The sequence below is a fragment of the Drosophila miranda genome, chromosome 4, assembly GCF_003369915.1.
Source record: "Drosophila miranda strain MSH22 chromosome 4, D.miranda_PacBio2.1, whole genome shotgun sequence".
In the NCBI taxonomy this organism is placed as follows: Eukaryota; Metazoa; Arthropoda; class Insecta; order Diptera; family Drosophilidae; genus Drosophila; species Drosophila miranda.
Window position 1 is genome coordinate 17,891,425 of NC_046677.1, and position 20,280 is coordinate 17,911,704.

At 52.1% G+C, this 20,280-nt stretch overlaps 1 protein-coding gene across 1 annotated transcript; it reads right to left on the reverse strand.

Moving 5' to 3' along the window:
- Nucleotides 1-15,236: 15,236 nt before the first annotated feature.
- Nucleotides 15,237-17,399, reverse strand: LOC108164273 (damage-control phosphatase ARMT1). The gene has a single exon (XM_017299917.2). The coding sequence runs from the start codon at nt 17,326-17,328 to the stop codon at nt 15,799-15,801; it is 1,530 nt and encodes a 509-aa protein (XP_017155406.2). The 5' UTR covers nt 17,329-17,399; the 3' UTR covers nt 15,237-15,798.
- Nucleotides 17,400-20,280: the final 2,881 nt, after the last annotated feature.

Here is a 20,280-nt window from a genome sequence, read left to right on the forward strand (position 1 = left end):
GGCGGAGTGGGGTTCCAATTCTCGACTCTCGACTGGGATTTGCTCAGTGATTAGCTCTGGAACAAGGCAAAAGATACTCCCATCAGAGCTGGAGATCAGTGGAAGGAAGCTCCCTCATTGACACTAGATAGGGGGATCCTCCCCCCTAGATAGAAGGTCCACCAGTCGGGGCATACCCGTACCCTTGATACCCCTTGATAGGAGATTGTTAGACAACAATCGTCTTGGCCTGTTCGCTCCGCTGTGGCCTACATTGGCCACATTGTCCTGACTCCGACTCCGACTACGACTTGGACTTCTCTTCTGGCGGTTAATTTGATTATGTATTTTCTGCTCGGCCCGGCCGGAATGGGCTGCCATGATTAACTGCCTTCTGACATGACAGCTCAATTCGAACGATCGCGATCGGGGCCCTGCCATGATTATCGATTGCGCAATATTCCCTCGAGAGTCCTATCCTCATCATCTTCGGATCGAGCTCGAGGTTTATGGGCTACAGCAAACAGCAAACAAGCACAGCTCTGTCTCTGGCTCTGTCTCTGGCCCTTTAGCTACTCGTACTCATAGTTTTTTGTCTATGCCGAGACTCTGACAACGATCGCGTAATCGCCCTTAATCCATCAATAAAACGGGGCCATCACGATAGCCACGGTTGCCGGTTGCAAGTTGCCAGTTGCTGGGTTGCCAGTTGCCACTGTTGCCGAAAAACAGAGAAGAAAATATCGACAACATCAGCATTCAAATTTGCCAATTGCAGCGGTGGGGCGGAGGGGGCTTGCCGTGGATTCACAAACACCATCAGTCAACACAATCAATCTCTTTTCCGAGGCAGCCATCGGTGGGTATCGGTGGGTATTGGTGGGTATCGGTGGGTATCGGTGGGCATCGAGAGGGCCTGCAGTTTGCCTGTGAAAATATTTGACTTGTTTCTATTCGCTAAGTGCATTTATTGGGGGCTTAACGAGCTGCCCGATCGATCAAGTGCCCTAAAACCTTTCACTAATGATTTGATTATGCGGTGGGTGGCTGCTGGCTGCTGGTCGGTGGAGCCATGTGGAGCAGACGTAGCATTTAAGCCGGCAAATTGATTGTGACAGAGCATCCGGGGGGGCGGGGCCGGTTAGCGGGGCTCCAATTAGTATTAATAGAGACTTGTGGTTTGTTTTACTGGTTGTGGCTTTTGCAATCCGCCGATCGGGGGACATTTGAACCGATTTTAAGACACAATTATGACTGCGTTAACTCATTGCCATCTTTCAATCGGGCTGAACTTTCGACTACCTTCACTTCTTGTATCGCCCTCGCTCCGCCATCGGATAAGAAGTGTCCCAGAGAGACCCGAAAACAAACGTCTCGCATTCACTTTTCGCCATATGGGCTATAAAGAAACAAATTAACTGATGATCAGTGTCAATGGAATGCAACCATGTAAATAACCACAAGCTCCGCTCCTCCGCTCCTCCATGCCACACTGCCACACTGCCGCACTCTGGCAGCGAAATTAAAGCCAACACTGGCGTCGATTGTGGCAGCCACAACAGGAACCGTTTCGACCATAACTTAGGATACATTGGCCCCGTTACCTTCCCCTCTCCGTCGTCCTCCTGGGCCCGAATCGTCGTGTCGTGATCACAGGTTGTTTGGAGGATTGGCCCCGGCGCGGCCCGGCCCGTCTCCGTGGAGAGAACTATGCGATGTGTTGTCGTTTTGAAGCGATGAATTAAGCGATATTTGCAATTAATAACTGTCATGCTTTGGAAATCTGCTCAATAATAAAATTTGTTTAACGAATCAAAGTGCAGCGACAGCTCGGGCTGGGCTCCACCTCGCGCCGCCTGCCGCTCCTCCTTCGCGGGATCCCCGCTCTCCTTCGCACCTTCCTCCTTGGCTGAGATGGCCCCAAGCGATTTCGCAATCGAGGCGACTTTCGTGTTAATGGTATGCAGGCAATGCCATTGATTTCACTTCGATTGCTCATAAAATACAACCAAGTGGAAATCCAAGTCCAAGGCGATGTCGGAGCCAGTCCGAGACCCAGTCCGAGACCCAGACCATGGGCCATGGGCCATGGCCAGGCCAGGCCACGTGCGAGCAAAGGCGGCAAAAGTTATTGACTGATTATGAGATTTGGCACGCCATGTGCTGTAGAAGACGAGGTGCTGGTGGTGCTCTGTGGTCGGTGGTGGCACCGGAGAATGTCGGCAGATTATGTTTTGAAAGTGCAGTCAGTGATTTCTTTATGAATTCATTAAACTTTAAATTGGTTTTAAATTGGCCTGGCTCCATCTCCATCTGGAGTCCACTCCAGCTTCAGCTCCAACTCCATCGCCAGCTCCATCTCCATCTTCATCTTGTGCGGAATTTGGCACGACCTGCTTGCCACAATTATCTGGCAGCACACATCTCTGCCAGCCGCCTGGTGCCTGCTGCCTGCTGCCTGCCCTACCCTGTCGCTCTGTGTGGCCAATAGCCAGGAGCAGCCTGTGGGCCAATAATATTAATAACACGCACTTTGTATGGCCATCCAGTCTCCTTGCCTCCGGGAGACAGATGCCCTGCTGGCATTCTCGCCTGCGGCCTCATCGCATCGCATCGCATCGCATCTCATTGTTTGTTTTCATTAAGAGAAATATTGCAGCGTCAACATGAAATCAATACCGTGTCCAAGGCGAAACACCCGCACCAGCACCAGCACCAAGGAGAGGACCTGCCTAGAGATGGTGCCCACAAGAGGGCCGTCTCGTGAGTCACGACATGGGAATAGGAGGGCATCTGTGGTGTGCCCAAAGTGAGGCCAGATACCCCTGTCCTCACGAACCTCTGCCCCTCACGCTCCCATCGCTAGGCCATGTGCGTACACACGCCTTTTGTTTCAGAGGCTGCCTTTCTGATGGGGGTGACTGATTGTGATTGTGATTGTAGCTGTGCAGCCAGCAGCCAGCAGCCAGCAGCAGGGTCTGTGTCCCATCACCGTCTCTGTCGCCGACATAGACTCCGTCTCAGTGCAGGACACGGATACGGACATGGACATGGACATGTGCAATGTGCAATGTGCCGTTTGTCAGTGGCGCATAAAAGAAAGGAGTTTTCTGTTTCTGTTTTCTGTTTTCCGTTTCTGCTGGTGGCTGCGCCTTCCCCAGAAATCTGATACTTTGGCCCCGCTCGTAATTCTGCAGATGCATTGGTCGAAAAGGTGTCACTCGAGTGGCCGCCCAGCTATTTTCGACTAACGAGGCACCCGGAGGCACCCGGAGGCACAAGTCGGACACGCGTCTGAGATTTGAGCCGCCGCCTCACACCTGTCCGCCCTGTGGTGGCATGGAGGAAGTGCGCTCGGAAGTGGGACTCGCAGAAGGGTTGGGTCTATAAATAAAGGCAACAGCTGAATGGGATCGGCCTGCCCCCAGGACTCGCCCCAACCTTGGGGTCGCATCGGCGATCGATCGCGGTCTGGGCTACTTTTTAATTTCGAAACCTTGAACTTTTTTTCGCCCAGCCCGGCCCAGTAAAGCCCGCCGCAGATTCCAGTAATCAGTCGCGGAAATCACGGCCGGGCCGGCTGGCCCCCAACAACTTCATCGCAACAATGGCTAATGAGTCAGTGGAGCTGGCCCACTCGAAGCTCCAACGGCGACGGCAAGCGACTAATAAAACCATCAAAACCATTAAACGTTTGGGGTGCCATTCATTTGATTGAACTCTGACACCCAACCCCACAGCCGCGCAGGCGGCAGATGCAAATGCAGCCAAAGCTCGGACCAAAGCCAAAAGAGGCCCCATCAAAATAATAATAATAATAATAATGCAAGATGCAAGATGCTGCCAACGAGTTGCAGATAGGAAAAGCAAAAGCAAAAGCCAAAAACCGATGATTGCCCGCATATCGAACAGAAGATACACTCACACAAGATACAAGAACACATCCCCGAGTGGCCTAAAACATGCCCCAGATACTTAGATACTTTCATTGGAGAGCATTCCCTGTTCGGCTTGGCCAGGCTTCGGTTTCCTCCTCGTTTTGGACACCAACTTTTGTGGATTTGTAAATTATGGCAAGGTCTGCACGTGCTCAGTGGCCATTGTTTTGGTTGCATCATCATCGCGCATCGCGCATCGGGCATCGGCTGCAGTTTCCCCTCAATGGGCGACAAATCATATTGGCATAGTTTTGGGGCTTAAGGAAGTTCCGTCCCCCGTCCGCAGTCCCCCGTCCCCTCCGTCTCTGTTCACTTCCTATCGGCTCAATCTCGCAATCAGCTGGCTCCAAGCTTGGAGCTTGGAGCTCTCGTAGCCGTTACCATTCTAGAAAATCATTTTCGGAAAATATAATTGTGTGGCCGTTTCAATTTCATTTACGTTTGAGGCGCCCTCGGGTTATGTTCGACTGTCGCAGCAGCCCCACCATTGGCGACTGGCATTGTTTCTTTTTCTGTGCGGGGCAGTGGGGGAGTGGGGCACCAGAGATCGTTATAAACTGGCCGCTGGCGCCGCAGTTGCAACTGCCACGTCCTTCACGGCGAGTGGGTGGCTTTGGTTTGGTATTTTCGGCCGTTTGCTGTTTGATTTAAAATATAATTTTATATAATCTGCTAGCAGCCTCAATTAAATGCACGTTTTGGCTGGGCTGGGTCTGGCTAAAAGCAATCGATTATTGCCTTATTTTAATTGCTTCGCCTTGGCCAGAAGCAGCCAGAAGCAGCAGCAACGTGAGAAGCGAAATCGAGAACCAGAAACGGCGATCCCCAGTAGATTCCAAGGCCCAAAGCTGGCCACTCCAGCCTCCCCATTTGACACTCTTTATTCCCGAATACAAACGATGTAAACATCTGTTGTTAACTCATTTATGAACCGCCCAGCCACTCGACGTGTTAAACGTCAATAAACGGCAACAACCCGCGGAAGGCCCGCTTGCAGCCAAATGGAAACAATATCGCAGGGCCCGGCCGAGTCCAACCCTTTGACTGCCATCGGTTGGGGGGAGTACTCTCGCCTCGACTGGTGCGGGGGTCTCGCAATTAACTGTGTGAAGTGCCAGGGCAAGTAATTATGTCCCTGTTTAGGGCATGGCCGGGCCTGGCAAGGCGAAAGTGTGCCACCAGTCGGGGGGTTGCTTGCTTAAGCGGGCGCCGTCGAAAGCAAACAGAATTAACTACTCAACCCGTTGCAATTCAATTGGAAGAGGACTTGCTGGACTATATATAGGGCCTGCCACTGCCCCTGCCACTGGTGGGGCGCCTGACGAAACCCCAAAAACTAACCTGAGGCTAGACATTATTATAATGCTTTTCTGTTGGGGAGGGGGGGAGAGAGAGGGCTCCACGCAGAAGCAACGACTGAATGGCGGCGTGTGAAAAATCAGCTTGAAAGGACGCCGCCCACCACACGTGTCGCTGGCTGGGCGCGCCACTAAATCATCGCAAAATGCTTATGATTAGAGGAGCCATGGAAAGAGCTCCGATACGCTCGCTTTATGCGGGCCCTTGTCTCCTGTGCGTCGCTCACATTACACTTCACGGAGAGTTAGAGGCACCGAGCCTCGAGTTTTTCCGGCAGCTGGAAGGGGTCTATAAATAGCCCCGATCCCATCCCATACCTTGGCATTGTGTCTGCCTTTGCTTTGGTTTTTTAATTAGAAACATTTGAAAGCTATTGTCTAGAGGGGGAAGTGCCTCCAGCACTTGTTGGGAGCTATCATAGCCCCAGACTGGGGCCCGGATTTGGGCAGCCCTCGAAGTTACGGCGACAAGGCTCACCAGAAACAAATGAGCCTGTCAGTGGAAGGAACATAAGGAGCCCCGACAACGGGTGGAAGTGATTAAAATATGGAAAAATATAGGAAATAGTTTATGGATAGCTCTGGGAGAGCCCTTTACGCCTTGAGCTTCTTTTGCCCCCATAAAGTGCGGATCAAAGCGTACCTTCTCGCTCGATGTTTACAAAATCATTCTCAGGAATGGCCGTACACTCTCTATCTTCACATAAGTCCACATAAATGTCATGTTTTCATCGGGGCTTAGCCCGGCCAAGTTTTATCCCTGGGCATCGCATGACGTGTTATGTTTTGTTAGCTGCAAACACGCCGATGATGGCCCATAATCGCTGAAATTGGCTTAGTTGGCCCCCATAAAACGGGCCCCTTCCGCCACCAGCCGGTGCGTAGCTAGTAAAACAATAAAAACACTTTTACGATGGCCACAGATTCAATCTTAAAGTGCAATAAAAGTGCAGTGGGAACGGGGAACAGTCCGTCAATGGGTGTGGGGCCGGGGGGCTGGGGGGCTGGAGGGAGCCGTGAGGCAAAGCCCCCGGCAATACAAAAGATATAAAATCAAAGTCAAACTTGGCGATTTGATGGCATTTGGTGAGGAATCAATTTAATCGCATTTAATGCCCGCCAGATACAAGAATAGACCCCGACGATGGAGCAGAAGATGAGGGAGACCCTCCAGACCTCCAGTCTGATGTAAAAATTTCAATAATTTCTCAGAGGCAGCGCCAAAAATACTTCCCCAATGAAAGGGGGGAGGTGGAGACCGAGTTAAGTGCGACATCGCCTGGGGAATTGATTTAACATCATTGTTGGCCGCCGCGCCGCGCCGCACAGATGGGGCGACACCTTGCCTTGCCTGCGGAGTAAGCCCCAGCCAGTCGGCTGACAAACACCCACTAATTAGTTGTATCTGCCAGATATTTATGCCTCGTTTGGTGTCACTTGGCACATAAAACTCAACTCTTCTGCCGCCGCTAGTGCCTGCTGCAGCTGTGTGCGATAAAAAGAGGCCCAAAATTAGGCAAAGTGCAGACGATTCGAGGAAGGGAGAAACGATTGACTGCCTGCATTAGGCCCGTCTGATTAATGCGAAAAATTAGCCATCCATCGATCCCATGCACTGCTAAAATGAAAATGCGGCTCCTCCCCAGCCCCAGCCCCGGCACCAGCCCCACCCACAGCCCCAGACCCACTCCCCGGCCAGACGTGAATCGTTCGGCTCAGTCGCTGGCTCGCCTGATCGCCCCAATGTATCACGATGGATTTATAGTTTAGTATGCACGATCAATCAAAAATCGTGAAGCGAAGTGCCCGCGCAGAGAGCAAGAGAGAACTCGAACTCGGGCTCTTCTGCGTCTAACAGTAAACGGGCGATGCCACAGCCTCCCCAGCCTAGAGATGGCCGCGTGAGCCACAACTACTATCCCCAAAGGCAACTGTCGGAGGAATGCCCATCACGCGCCCATCCCCAGACGAGAATTAAGGCCTTCCGTCGTCGGGGCATATTAAAAGAAAGTCTTTCGGACGAAGCGTTGCCAATAAGAATTATTACACCTGATTGGAATCTGCTGCCGCAGCAGCTTGAACTTGACCACCAGCCAGTGGATGGGTGGGTGGCTGGGTGGATCGACCGCTCGACTGAGAGCTGGCTTACAGTTAGCCCCAGCCCCAGCCCCAGCCCCATAGTCGCTGCCTTTATTAACATTTTGACTTTGTGACCAATATAGAGCCAAACGTAGAGCCGTTTCTTTCGTTCATTCAGCGCAGACTGGGGGCCTGGTAGGCGTACTTAATCGATCGCTTGTTGATAGGCAAATTGGCAACAACAAAAGCCCCAAAAAAATTGTGCATAACCTGTTTCTGGCCAGGAAAATTCGTGATGAGCAGAAGTAACAAAGAAGCGAGGGGAAAACCCAGCAAAAGCCCGACTCTGCTTCAGTTCTTCTTGGCCATGTCCGTCCGCTGTGTGATCTTTATCTTGGCCGCTAGAAAATTTTTAGGGCTCCATCGTCCGTCTCAAAGTCATTTACATTTGGCGGAATGGGATTCGGGATGTCGGGACGTCGGGACGTCGGGACGTCGGTTTTGTAGCTGTTGTTGTGGCTGTTGTTGTGGTCTTCCTGACAGTTTGGAGCATTGCAAAGTGATCGTTAAATCACGAATATTTAATTGTCTTCATCACCTGAGGGTGCTTGAAATTAGTTTGGACTTGCTTTAAACATTTCTTCGTCTTCGTCTTCGTCTTCGTCTTGGTCTGGTCTTCGCTTCGAACTCCTTTTGTAATGGCCTGTAATGGTCTCAGCTTTCAGACGGGCCATTTACCTTTACCTGACTGACTGCCTGGCCCTGGCTTCGGCCCTGTCTCTGGCCCTGGCCCTTCCATGTTTGAGGTTTAAGGTTTTGGTACATAAGCCGCAAATTGTATGCATAGATTCGGCTTTTAATGAGCCCCACAACAGCAACAGCAAGCGATATTTAGTGCTAATTTAGTGGATGCAGAGTCGGCCTCAGAGTTCTCTATGTACGAGAATGGTGTGAAAGGCGGGAGAGATTACCTTCTTAAGGGAGAGATCCCTTCAAATCGATTCCTACCCTTTCCAAAGGAGGTTCTAATACGTTGCTCCGATCACACCTTGACTCATAAACGGTTCCAGTACAGCAATCTCCTGGGCTTCCCACGCTCGCCTCCATACGGTTCCCACTTCAATCTATGGACCTGCCCGGCCTTCCAAAACAATTAACGGGCGACCCTCCCAGCGATCCAGGGAGGGTGGCATTAGAAATCAAACAGTGACTAAACAGTTATCAATTAAATTATTACAATGCATCGATGATGTGCGTCAACATAACGTAGATCAGAGTGGTTCCCACATGAAGCGCCCGGGAAGCGGGCCATGCCTCATCGCACATGTGGCAGCAGTCGGTGGAATCATGGCAGTCGAGGGGAGGGTGAGAGGGATGACATTCGGCATATTGTTCCCACAATTGTCAAATCACAATCGAGGGGAACTTGCCAAAAACTGGCAATGGATGCTTCTGGTGGCTACTGGTGCCAGCCACCAGCAAAAAATTAAATAAAGCCACATTAAATGGCAACTTGGCGCTGATTCCGGGGGTGGTTTGCCCTCTGCAGTCGATCCATTAATGAGCGACAAACGCTGATGATATTATTTACTTGACGTCATCCCATTCCGAGTCCTCCTCCTCCTGCTCTTCCCACTTCGGAGCTGCGTCGCGTAATTGCTCGCCGGCCGCACAGTTGAAAGTCAACGAAAGCCGAGGTCGAGGTTGAGGGTTGGACCCAGGCGTCGTCACGGGTGCCTGAACACCCTCGCCCTCTGCCTCGGCCTGTCCTGTTCTGTTGGTTTAACCCTCACCATTCGCTGGGGTCGGGTGATGGTTAGGACATTTGACATACGTTTTGAGCAGCGTTCAATTCTTAATATGCGACACGTGACCCACACTTTGCACGTTTCACAGTTCCACCTTCCACCATGCCTCGTGCACCATGCAGGTCCTGCCAGACATCGCTCGGGGATCGTCCGCTTTCCGGCTTGACTTGTTGTTCCCTGACACGCGCACTGGCGACGCTTCCTATCGCATAGCTTCCCATCTACCATCTCCAATCTCCATTGTGGGCTGACCAGCGACACGCGTCCAGTGCCCCTGATGTGGGTGTGTCGGAGAGGGTTGACATGTGGCCTGCTGGGGGTGGATCCAGGAGCTTTTGTTCGCTGCCATCGATGAGGCTGTACTTTTGTCCCGAAAAGAACTCTGCGACCCATGCGGTTTCCTTTATGAAGCTCGTTAGGTGGCCCACAATCCCCTTATCACAGGTCAATCCTTCCTCAAGAACTTGTCCCAACACCGTCTGCACTCAACTCAAGCTTCGTTGACCCCCCATTGACCCCGCCCTGGGCAAACGACAAACGATCAGAGCCAAGAAAGTCCAAAAAACACCACTGGGATAATCCAGCATAATGTTTGGGCATTTTTTGATCGAGTTCGAGTTCCAGTCGAGGGCATCGTGAGGAAAACCTCGCAAAAGCTCTGCACGTTTCGCATTACATGCTTTTCCTTTTCGATTGCTGCCTGGCGAAAATTGCCGAACAAATTAAGTGATTTGCTATTGACATTTCCGCCAGGGCCCCAGTCCTGGAGAGCCCCGAGCCTTGAACGAAGCACGCGCGTGAATAATGAAGTGCCAAGATCGCTTACACTCCTCCAGAGACAACTCTAGAAACGCGGCCTGGGTCGCGGAGAGCTCATGGCTCATGGCTCATGGCTCATGGCTGCGGTCATTTTCACACAATTCACATTGACCCCGCGCACACTGGCCTGACCCTGGAATGGGGCCCAATACAGGCTCCAGCTCCAGCTCAGGTTCACAGTTTCGCTTCGTTGTTCGGTGTTCGGGCCCCTCAGACCATAGCCGACAATCGATTTTAATTTGTTTAACTTGTGCATCAATTTCTGCGCTTGTTTGTGCAGCATCTCCTCTGCTCCTCTGCTCCTCCGCTCCTCTCCGCTGGATCTCTTCTGCCATTGTGCATAAATTACTGACACTTGTCTCCATTAAAAATGAAGGTGATTCAACTGTCATTCGCCGCATCTCAGCCCTGACTCTGACTCTGGGACTCTCAGCGTCTTGGCAGTCACGGAATGCTTTTCACTCGGACATGCAACATGGCTGTGGCTATGGACTGGTATGACGTCGGCCCATTGCCGTTCCACGGACATCGATCGCTGCCAATTTTCGTGTAATTGTTTGATGTTGTTGTGCTGCACAATTGACAGCGATCTGTTGGCCAGAAGAGGCCGAGGCTGGGGCTGAGGCTGGGTCTGACCTCAGCACTTGAGAGGAGTTTCATAAATCCCCATTCACCCACACTACAATCCCCCGGTGGTCTCCAGGGGGATGGGGCGGAGGGGGGGAGGCTACAAAGTAATCTATAAATTAAGTTTGACGCATTTTGAAATATTTTAGCACTTTTTTGTTATCGCGGCGACAAAATCTATTACTTAATTTTTTATTTGCTCTCCGCCACTCGCGAGACACTCGCGCCATTCGTATGTTTTGCAAATATCACTCGAAATGAAATATGAAATGCAACCGGCCACAGAGCTCCAGCTCCAAGACCTCTTGGCCGGCATTTAACTGGCCATTTATGTGCGTGATTATTACGTGATATGGCGAGCATTGGGCTCATAAATAATATTAAGCCAGTTTTGCGGGCGAGACGGTCCAGGTCCCGGGTCCCAGCTCCCAGCTCCCGGCTCCCAGGTCCCTGGCTACACCCGCTCTCCATGTGAATTGATTTCTGTTTGGGGCTGCGCGCCTGCCAGACTTTTAAATCATTTAATATACCAATTATAACAAGTCGAGTGGTTAGCATAAATCCGAAATCGCAAGAGTTAAGTGATTTTCGCGCTGGACCTTTTGGCCAACGGCGGTGGCAGCGTCGCCAAGAAATCAAAACTCATGCATTATGAATGCCAAAATTTTCTGACGTAGTCAATTTCATTTTATTTATTTTATTGGCTCTAATGCATTGGCGCACCGTCGCACTGGCCGGCAAATAAATAAACATTGGAAATGGTACCAACAAATGCATGACATTCGTAAAAAGGAACCCACTCGGCATCGGCATCTGAAGAAAGACAGTGGATGGAGATGAGTGCGTGACACGAGGGATTAAAGAGTCTTTCTTTCAACTTTTCGCAAGGAATCATGGCATCTCTATGTATCTATCTCTATGTAAAGTTACAAAAGCTTCCATCTCTCAAACACTAATTTCTTATATACTTTCCTATTACCCGATACTATCGTGTGCACTGTTCGATATTCTTGTAGAAAACACCCATTCAATCGCATAACTTATCCAACTCCCAGGCCTAGGAATAACCGATCGTAGCTCTCAAATTTCCACCCAAAAATCGCAGAATTCCCTACCACCTATGACTCATCGCCTTTTGGCTATCGACTCCCATCTCTAATCGAGGTCTTTGGCTGACAGGTTGGTTTCCCCATTCGTTCGCTAGGTGGCGTCTGGTGCTGCTCGGACGTTTGTCCGTCCGTTGGTCAGTTATATACGACAGTCGCCGCAGACTCCTTTTTATTATTTGGCTGTTTTTGCACTGAATCATTGCCCATTCCCCCAGACGCCCAGGCCGCCCAGTCCGCCCCCCTCCTGCCGCACTCTACTTCTCCACGGCAGTCGACTGTCTGCCCCACTGTCTCATATTTTATCACAGCAGCCGCCGTCCTCGTCGGCGTCTCGAGTGGCCAAGTGTCTTGGCTAGAGGTTTTTCTTTTGGTTTTTGTCTGGGTTTTGGGGCTAAGAGCGAGAGCCGGCAGAGTTTTCTTTCCTTTTTTTTGGCACAGATTTACGGCTTTTTATGCTGTTTTGATTTGTTTTTGCATAAGGGTGTTCACGTGGCCAGAGACCGGAGACTGGGGACTGTGGCTGCAACTGTTTGGCCGTTTGTCTTGTCTGCGGCCCGGGCCGGGTCCCGTCATTGCCGTTGTAATTGGGTTTCAGAATATGACGGAAAGAGTGTTGCTAATCAGCAAATCACACTCTGGCGTTGAGTAGACGAATTACAGGGCACTATTTTGTAACCTGTTTGGCCATTGAAAATGGAAAGGCGTTTCTGCTCGGCGACCATCAATCGTTGGCCAAAGTGTCGCCCAGGACTTCGAGAGCATTCGTTTAAAAATCTTTATATGCTCTCAAGTCGCTCTAAACTCTATCCAGGGTGGGGCTGTCTGTACGAGTATTAGGAGCAGTTTCAATTATATGGCAAATAAACCCCGATCTGTGCACTTTTATCTGCTGCATTGCGCCTTCCTGGCTGGAAAGTCCATAAGGCTGTAAACCCATATTTTCATATCTCCCTGTCGCCAGGCGAATAACCATAAAACATTTAAGTATCTCCTCGATGGCATCGGAATCGGTCCACTCCAATAAACAGCAGCCATAACGAAATTAAGAAACGTTGAAGAATAAAATAAATGCATTCTAGTTAGGCCTTTGTCCACTCTTGGAGATTTGCATTTAAATGGATAACGAGGGATCCGCGAGAGAAGGCAATTGATTTCTTCAGCCCCAAGGCGATCGGATCTTGCAGGGAACGGATCGCATCGGATCGGATCGGATGGTAGTAGAAGCAATCATATCAAACATAGCTGTAGGTAAAACAGGATACTTTGTACTGGAAGTCCTACTCGTAGTAGGTCTTCGAAGTGTCGCTTTTGCCACTCAGTTTATAGACACTCTTCCATCGCCACGTAGGAAAGGGGTGGGCGAAGTCCAGCCAGAAATATCTTGTATTTTAATTAAGATTATTGCCCATTTTCGGTGGTATTCTTCGGCCTTCTAGAAGAATCTTAGAATCAAACCTTTGTGCATTGCCTCTGAGATCTAAAGCCACTCTATCGCTAGGGTTTCTGTATAGCTGGTCTCTGAAGTGGCTCTAAGATCCCTTTTTAATTGGAACACTGCATCTTCAGCTCCATTTCCATGGGTTATAGAACTCGCAGTAAAGTCTGATACTCAGTAATTGGGGTCTCAGCCCTGGGCAAACGTAGGATAGGGCATGATCGGGCCGGGCAGAAACGTCGGGCAGCTGGGCAATTGCTGGAGCTGGAGAGTCGTATGTTGGGCAGTTGGCCAGGTGCGGGTGCCCCACACACACACACAAACTGGTTAGCCGGCGATGGACATGAGGCGAGGCAAAATCGAACGGCTGGGCGCAGGCCAGGCCAGGCCAGGCCAGGCCGGGGCTCTGCGTGAACACACCCGCATCGCAGCAGCAGCACACAGGACAGACCCAGAGCCAGGCCAAGACGCAGACGCAGACGCAGACGTCGACATTTTCGTAGCTTAAAACCAGATTAGCGCCCAAGTCTGTGGCTAATTTTGGTCGGTGGCCCGACGCGTTGGGTCCCAGCAAATTTGAATTTGAATGTTAGCGGGTGATAGTCGTACCACCAATACCAATAGCTTGGGACCACTTGGTCAGTTGGCGAATGTTGGCCCACAATCTCGCGCCGCTGGCGGGTTGACAGTGTGCCCCGCTCGCCGGTGGCTGGCTGTAGCTGGCCGGGGTCTCTGTCTCTGTCTCTGTCGGTGCCTGTGAAATATAGGATGACATGGGGTATGGTTATGGTTACGTGCATACAAAAGCCACTAAGCTGATTACGAAATGTTGACCTTTTTACCGCTGTCGTTGCCACAGTCGCCGCCACAGTCGCCGGGGCTAGAGCTTAGCCACTTGTCAGCGCCTTTGGCGGCAGGCTTGCAGGAGACTCGCCGGCGAAAGGTTTATGTCAACTGTTTTGGTGGCTCGCTCCCTGCACTCCCAAAGATAATTGCACTCAAATTGAGCTCAATTTAATTCGCCCATATTTCAGTGGCCCCCTAATGGCTAATGGCGCCGAACGGGGCTCCAGAGTGAGAGCGGAGCATTTCCTGCCTATCAGCCACGCCGTAAACTAGCCGGGAGTGACCCGTTAATCTGCCACTGCCACTCGGGGAAGTAGTTTGCTCAGTGCTCACGATACATGACTCACGCGAGTCGTTTCCCAATGAACTTGTTCGGAAAATACTCATAGTTCTCGAAGGGACTCTACGAAGGTTCCATAGCTTTTCCATTGCCGGCTGTGCTGCCGGCTGGTTCCTTCACGCATACCTGCGCAGGGACTCGTCTCGGTGGTGGCTCGCAAATCAAAGCCGTAATCCACCGACAAAATGGTGGGAAAAGTTCCGCAGCAACCCCTAACAGAAAAATCAGACAAAAGCACCGGCACTGAAGAGGCGTCAACAGCAACCTGGTATCGGGTGCCGGTTGCCGGTTGCTGGGTGCCGCTTTCAAGGGCGAACGCGAACCCTACTCAAGCCACCCCTCTCCAACTCGGCCCTAGTGGACATTCATTCCCACCGCCGAGCATATGGAAGCTGTTGTGGCCTCCCGGTCCCGGTGCTATCCTGCAGCTGCGCAGTAGGTCCTGTCCGACTTTGGGGTGGCTTCCCAATCGGTGGGAAAATAAATTCGCACGAGTTCGGGTTCGGATTCGAGTTCGGTTCGTGGCGGCTGCATTGCAATGCGGAAAGTACTCATGATTAATTGCTGTCGATTTTCGGGGGGAACTGTACCTGATTTGCGTTCCAGAACGTTCCGGAGTGCCTTGGAATTCGGCGGCCTCATGTTGCTCTTTTCAAAGCGAGGACATTCGCTTAATAGCTGTGAGAGTGTTCACTTTGTGCCAATTGGTGGCCTGCTCACTTGGAAAATGACTGAGCAAGATCTAAAGGAGCGGAGGTCCCTCCGGGTTGCTACTTTTCCTTGATAAGCTCTGCTCTGGCCTCCCACTGGCAGGAGACGCATTCAAGAGCAGCGGACTGCTAAAAGATCTTTCCTTCTGGGAAAGAAATACATAATTGCTGGGCAGTGGACTGCAAAGACGCTTCAGATCTTGTGAGAACTAGTCTTCCAGAGAGGGAGGGGTGACATTTCACTTTAATGATTTCGGTTCACAAAAACGAAGCCCATTTTCGGGACGAAACTTTCCTTTAGGCCTCGCTTCACGCACCCTGTAATCTGCTGTGGACTTTCCTTTTTCAAATTGGGATTCCTCGCCCGCAGGGGGCTGTGCGGCCCATCAATAAAATCAACAGCATTAGTCAGCCGCCGATTGGCCGGGCTGTGGCCACAGAAATGGTTAATAGAAAGGCAGGTGGCTCTTGTTGGGGCTAACAAGCAGGCGGACCGACCCTCCACCCCCCTCGATGGGGCTTGATTTGGGGAATACACTCGTGGCGCGCTCGCTGACAAATTTGCCACCATTTATCCAGGCGTTTTCTACGCCGCCGGGCAGTGATAGGCAGCCGCAAATTGAGACGTGGAGGAGCTTCCAATCCCAGCCAGCTGTGGTCCGGCTGTGGTCCGGCTGTGGGCCGCTTGATTGGGCAGTCGGCGGCCCCTCGGCCAGACATCTGTAAGTGTCACTCGCAGGGAGGCAGGTCCTAGGTCTTGTGGCTCTGGCGACTGAGGTGACTCTGGCGACTCTTGCGGCTCTGGCGCTGCTGCTGGCTCTCGTCGGTCTCCTGCTCCGGCTCGGGCACCTTGAAGTTGTGGTGGACGGGGAGGTGGAAGAGGCCCGAGAGTCTGCCCACCTGGTAGCAGTTGCACTTGAGGCTGTCCGTGTACTGGATCACGCCGTAGTTCCCGGACGTCATCCACTGGGGATCGGTGCGCAGCAGGTCGTCGGCCTTGCCCTCGGGCAGGCCGCAGACCACCTCGCACTTGACCGTCCGCATGGCGCAAATGTTGCAGGGCCGGAAGCCGCGCAGGCACGTGATGAACTCCTCGTTGGGGTCCCAGATGTAGTCGCCCATGAGCCGGCGGTAGTTGAGGTCGCCCTTGAAGATGGCCAGGTAGCCGCCGGAGAGCATCTTGTAGAGCTCCAGATCGGAGTCGATCATCACGAAGTAGGGCTGCGGCCCCGTCCAGAAGTGGGACGTGGGGGCGATGGCGATCTTGCCGTCGTTCATGAGGCGCGCCCACTTGAGGCCCAGCGCGGAGAGCATCGGGTCGGGGTGGTCGATCAGGTAGTTGATGGTCCAGAGAATGTCCGAGCTGAGCACGTCCGAGATGTACCAGGGTATGGCCTTGACGTGCAGCCGCACCTGGGTGGCCATGCCGTTCTCGACGAGGAACTCGAGCAGCAGCATGTCCGTGAAGAACTCGAAGCCCCCGTTGTCGCAGATGAAGTCCACGATTATCTCGCGCTGGCCCTTCACCTTGGCCCGCATCAGGCTGTTCCACACGAGGATCGAGTCGTCCACGAGCAGGTTCCTGTCGAGGTCCGCCACCTTGGCCAGCACGTCGATGTCGGAGTGCAGCTCGTCCTCCTGGAAGATGTAGGCGTTCAGCTGGATCTCGTACCGGTTGCTCCACATGTTGATGCGCATCAGGTTGCTGAACGACTGGTAGTTCTTCGGCAGGTTCCTGGTGGCCGAGGCCAGGGCGCACATGGCCCGCTCGCTGAGCTGCAGATCGTCCTGTTTCAGGTGCGCGAAGTAGTCGAAGCCCCCCAGGTGCTGGGTGTTCTCCAGGAACGAGTAGATGCGCCGGTACAGGTAGCACTCGGAGTGCAGCCAGCAGGCCCGGAAGTACGTCCGCTTGTGGCGCGGCAGCTCCAGGATGAACGCGTTCCAGGCGTCCTTGTCCGGCTCGTTGCCGTGGAACAGCAGGAACTGGCGGTCGCGCTGCAGCTCCCTCTTCAGCCGCTCAATGCACTCGATGACGTGCTGGAGCTCGTCCCGCGCCTCCTCGCCGAACCGCGCCACCAGCTCCGGCCGGCACTCGAGCAGCAGCTCGATGATCTGCTGCATGATCCCGGGCATTCGCTCCTGCAGCGACAGAAAGGCGAAGCTCTGCTTGAACCGTCCCGACAGCAGCGAGTGGCGCGGCGTCGGCCCCTCCGTGAACTCCGAGTCGGTTGTCTTCTCCGACACCCTCGAGTGTCTACCCAAGGATATCCTCAACACCATCCTGGCAATCTGAGAGAATCACACTGTGAATTTGTTTTTTTTCCAGAATTTTTTTGCTTGTTTTTGATTAAAAAATACATTCTAGCTGGGATCGTATCTTGGGCTATGTGCAAGGAGAATACCTACATCTAAAGAGGATGAAGTGCCACAAGGGAGGAGCATTTGGCTGGGGCGAATCTCTTGGGAGTGGCCATGGTTTTTCGATTTTGGCTACACTTTTGCAGTGGTTCAGGTACTCGATTTTGATTGTTTCCATTTAAATACTGCTTAAATTTAGAGACTATTTTGCAGATAGATGTGCTTGAAAGATACAGATAGCCAGTCTTGTATCTTTTTCATTGATTTCGAGCTTCATTTGAGGGGATTTTTATGCCCTTAACTTAGTTTTTATGTCTTTTGAGATGACCTTTGCCTTTGCACGTCTCTGGCAGTCCCCAAGAGCAGTCCCCTAGCCCCTAAGTACTGTGGGAAACACCTTCGTCTTCCTTCGACTGCCTTCCTTCCTTGCTTGCTTTGCTTCTGCCTCTTGATCGCCCAGGTGTTATCCGCATCGTGGCATGTCCAAGTGTAATTTACACTGTCTGTGGCAGTGGCAGTGGCAGTGGCAAATACGGATTTGCATAATGCTGCGTTCCCCTGGGTCCTTGCACAGCGCTCGGATCACTTGAGCCGCGCATCCGGTTTGGGATCGAGATCGACATCGAGATCGGGTTGAGGCTCGGAAAAGTGAAAATCATAACGTGGCTAGGGTGGGGGTAAGGGTAAGGGTTAGGGCAAGGGCAAGGGTTGCCGAGGATGGGCCTGCTTTTAGCATAATTGTCACATGTTAATAAACAAGTCCGCCGGCACTGTGGGAATCGAAAGACGGCGAGGTTAATTCTATGCTAATGGAGCAAGGTGTGCACTTCCTCCGGCAACGGCCACCCTTCCTCCAGCTCGAAACGATCCAATTGAATGTTTATGGACTGCGGATGACGCAAGTGTTGCCTGGAGGGGGGATCCGATCCGATCGCCTGGTCTATTTGCATTTGCCAAAGGAAGCCGGTCTCTGATATGATTTTATATGACTCAAACACTCACTCGAGGGGGAGATTGCAGACATTGCTGCGTCAAAACAGAAACATGCGCCTTTTTTATCGAGGAACCTCATTAGCCGTGCACCTTCGAAGCAGCGATTCGCATCCAGGTGTTCCATAGAAATCAGAAACTTCCCCTCCGTGACCGTACCGGTTCCAGGTTCCAGGTTCCATATTCCAGGTACCAGGTTCGGTGGTGACTCCATCTCCGTCTCCGTCTCTGGCCTCGCCTCAAGGTGTTACATTCTCGTTGCGCAATTTTTGATCCGCTTCCGCGTCTATTGTCGTGGAAGACAGTGAAGACGTTACTTTTAGGTGGAAGTTGGGTTCGTTTTGGGTTCGTTTTGGGGTGTGTGTCATGCGAGTATTTTGATTTTGGAACTGGATTTCGGTGCCTGGTGAAATAGCCAAGCAGCTGCGCAGTTGCCGTGTTGCTGTGGCAAGTTTTGGCATGTGGCATGTGCTCATCGCTGCGCAGTAGCCGCCCTAGGGGTGGGGACCACAGAGACTATGGCTGGGCATTGTTCGATCCCCAATCGAAGCGAGATTCTGCCATAAAAATGCCTCAACTTTCACCCAGCGCTCGGGAGAGAGAGAGAGAGAGAGCGAGAAAAGTGACAAAATATGGCTCACCCGGTAATTGCTCCCAGCAGATCCCCGCAGATCAGTGAATATATTTATGGTTTTGCCCCTGCCCCCGATGGTGGCGAGTAAAAAATTGCATTATCAAGGCCATAAACAAATTAGGGGAGAGAGAGAGAGAGAGAGTCTCTCTCGCTGTGGCAGCTGCAATCAAGGCTCAAGTGGCGGCCCCCATTAGCTGACACCGCACCGAGGGATGTGGCAGTGGAAGTGGAAGTGGAAGTGCATCCAATATTTTAGAAACAATGGCCGAGGCGGTGCCGCTGCCTAAGCTCGACAAGATTAATAACTCTCTGGCGCACGTTCAATTAATCTTTCGCTGGGAGCAGGGAGCTGTAGGAGCTGCAGGGGGGAGGGAGAGGGGGAGACCCACCCACTGACAACTTAACGGCACGTCTCCGCCTCGGATCAGATCGGATCGTGTACCTGCCGCATTGTCAGTGTCAATTGTGACAGAAGCTGCGACAGACAGCCCCTCCCCGACTCCGCAGGGAAAACAAACAAACGGACACGTCCGCCGTCCGCGAGGGAGGCCCGTGATCATGCAAAACATTTGCCCGTGAAGAACGTGACAAAACTGAAGAACACGCCAGCACAGCCATCGAAGAGGTGCCCCGAAGCCCCACTAAATTAGTTGTTTTAGCTTCTAAATTTAGTCGGGGGATCGGTGCGGGACCCCTCTGTTCGAAGATCTTGGGCGTGCAGCAATCCATTGGCCATAAATCAATTATATGGCCTGTCCCGTACCGTATTTATAGACTGACTCCTGGGCTTCGAGAGCAGGGTTCCGTGGTTCAGGTGCACGGCTGCCAGGCTCTCCATAACGCAGCAGAAATTTCAGAAATTTTCATAGCTCAAATTTATGTAAATACAATGCTGACAGCCCGAATATGCCGTGGCCAATGCCGTGTCTAAAATTAACGTCTACATCGGTTATAAATCGGGATGCATTTGTAATAATTAGCGCGACATTTGCTGCCATTTCGAGGCAGTTTTTGGCAGATTTGTTTAATTAGGAATCCCTCGGGCAGGCGAAAGTGCCCCTGACTTTGGGAGGAGGCCACCCCCCAGGATTGGGTTTCACTTTCCACAGGAACATGCAACAAAAACAATGCCAAATGAGGCTGGAATCACCACCTCAACCACCACCAGCGACCAGCACGCAACTTGACTCCTGCTCACCGCAAGCCGAGGACGGGGTGGAGGAGGGAAGGAGCTGCAGGAGCTGCAGGAG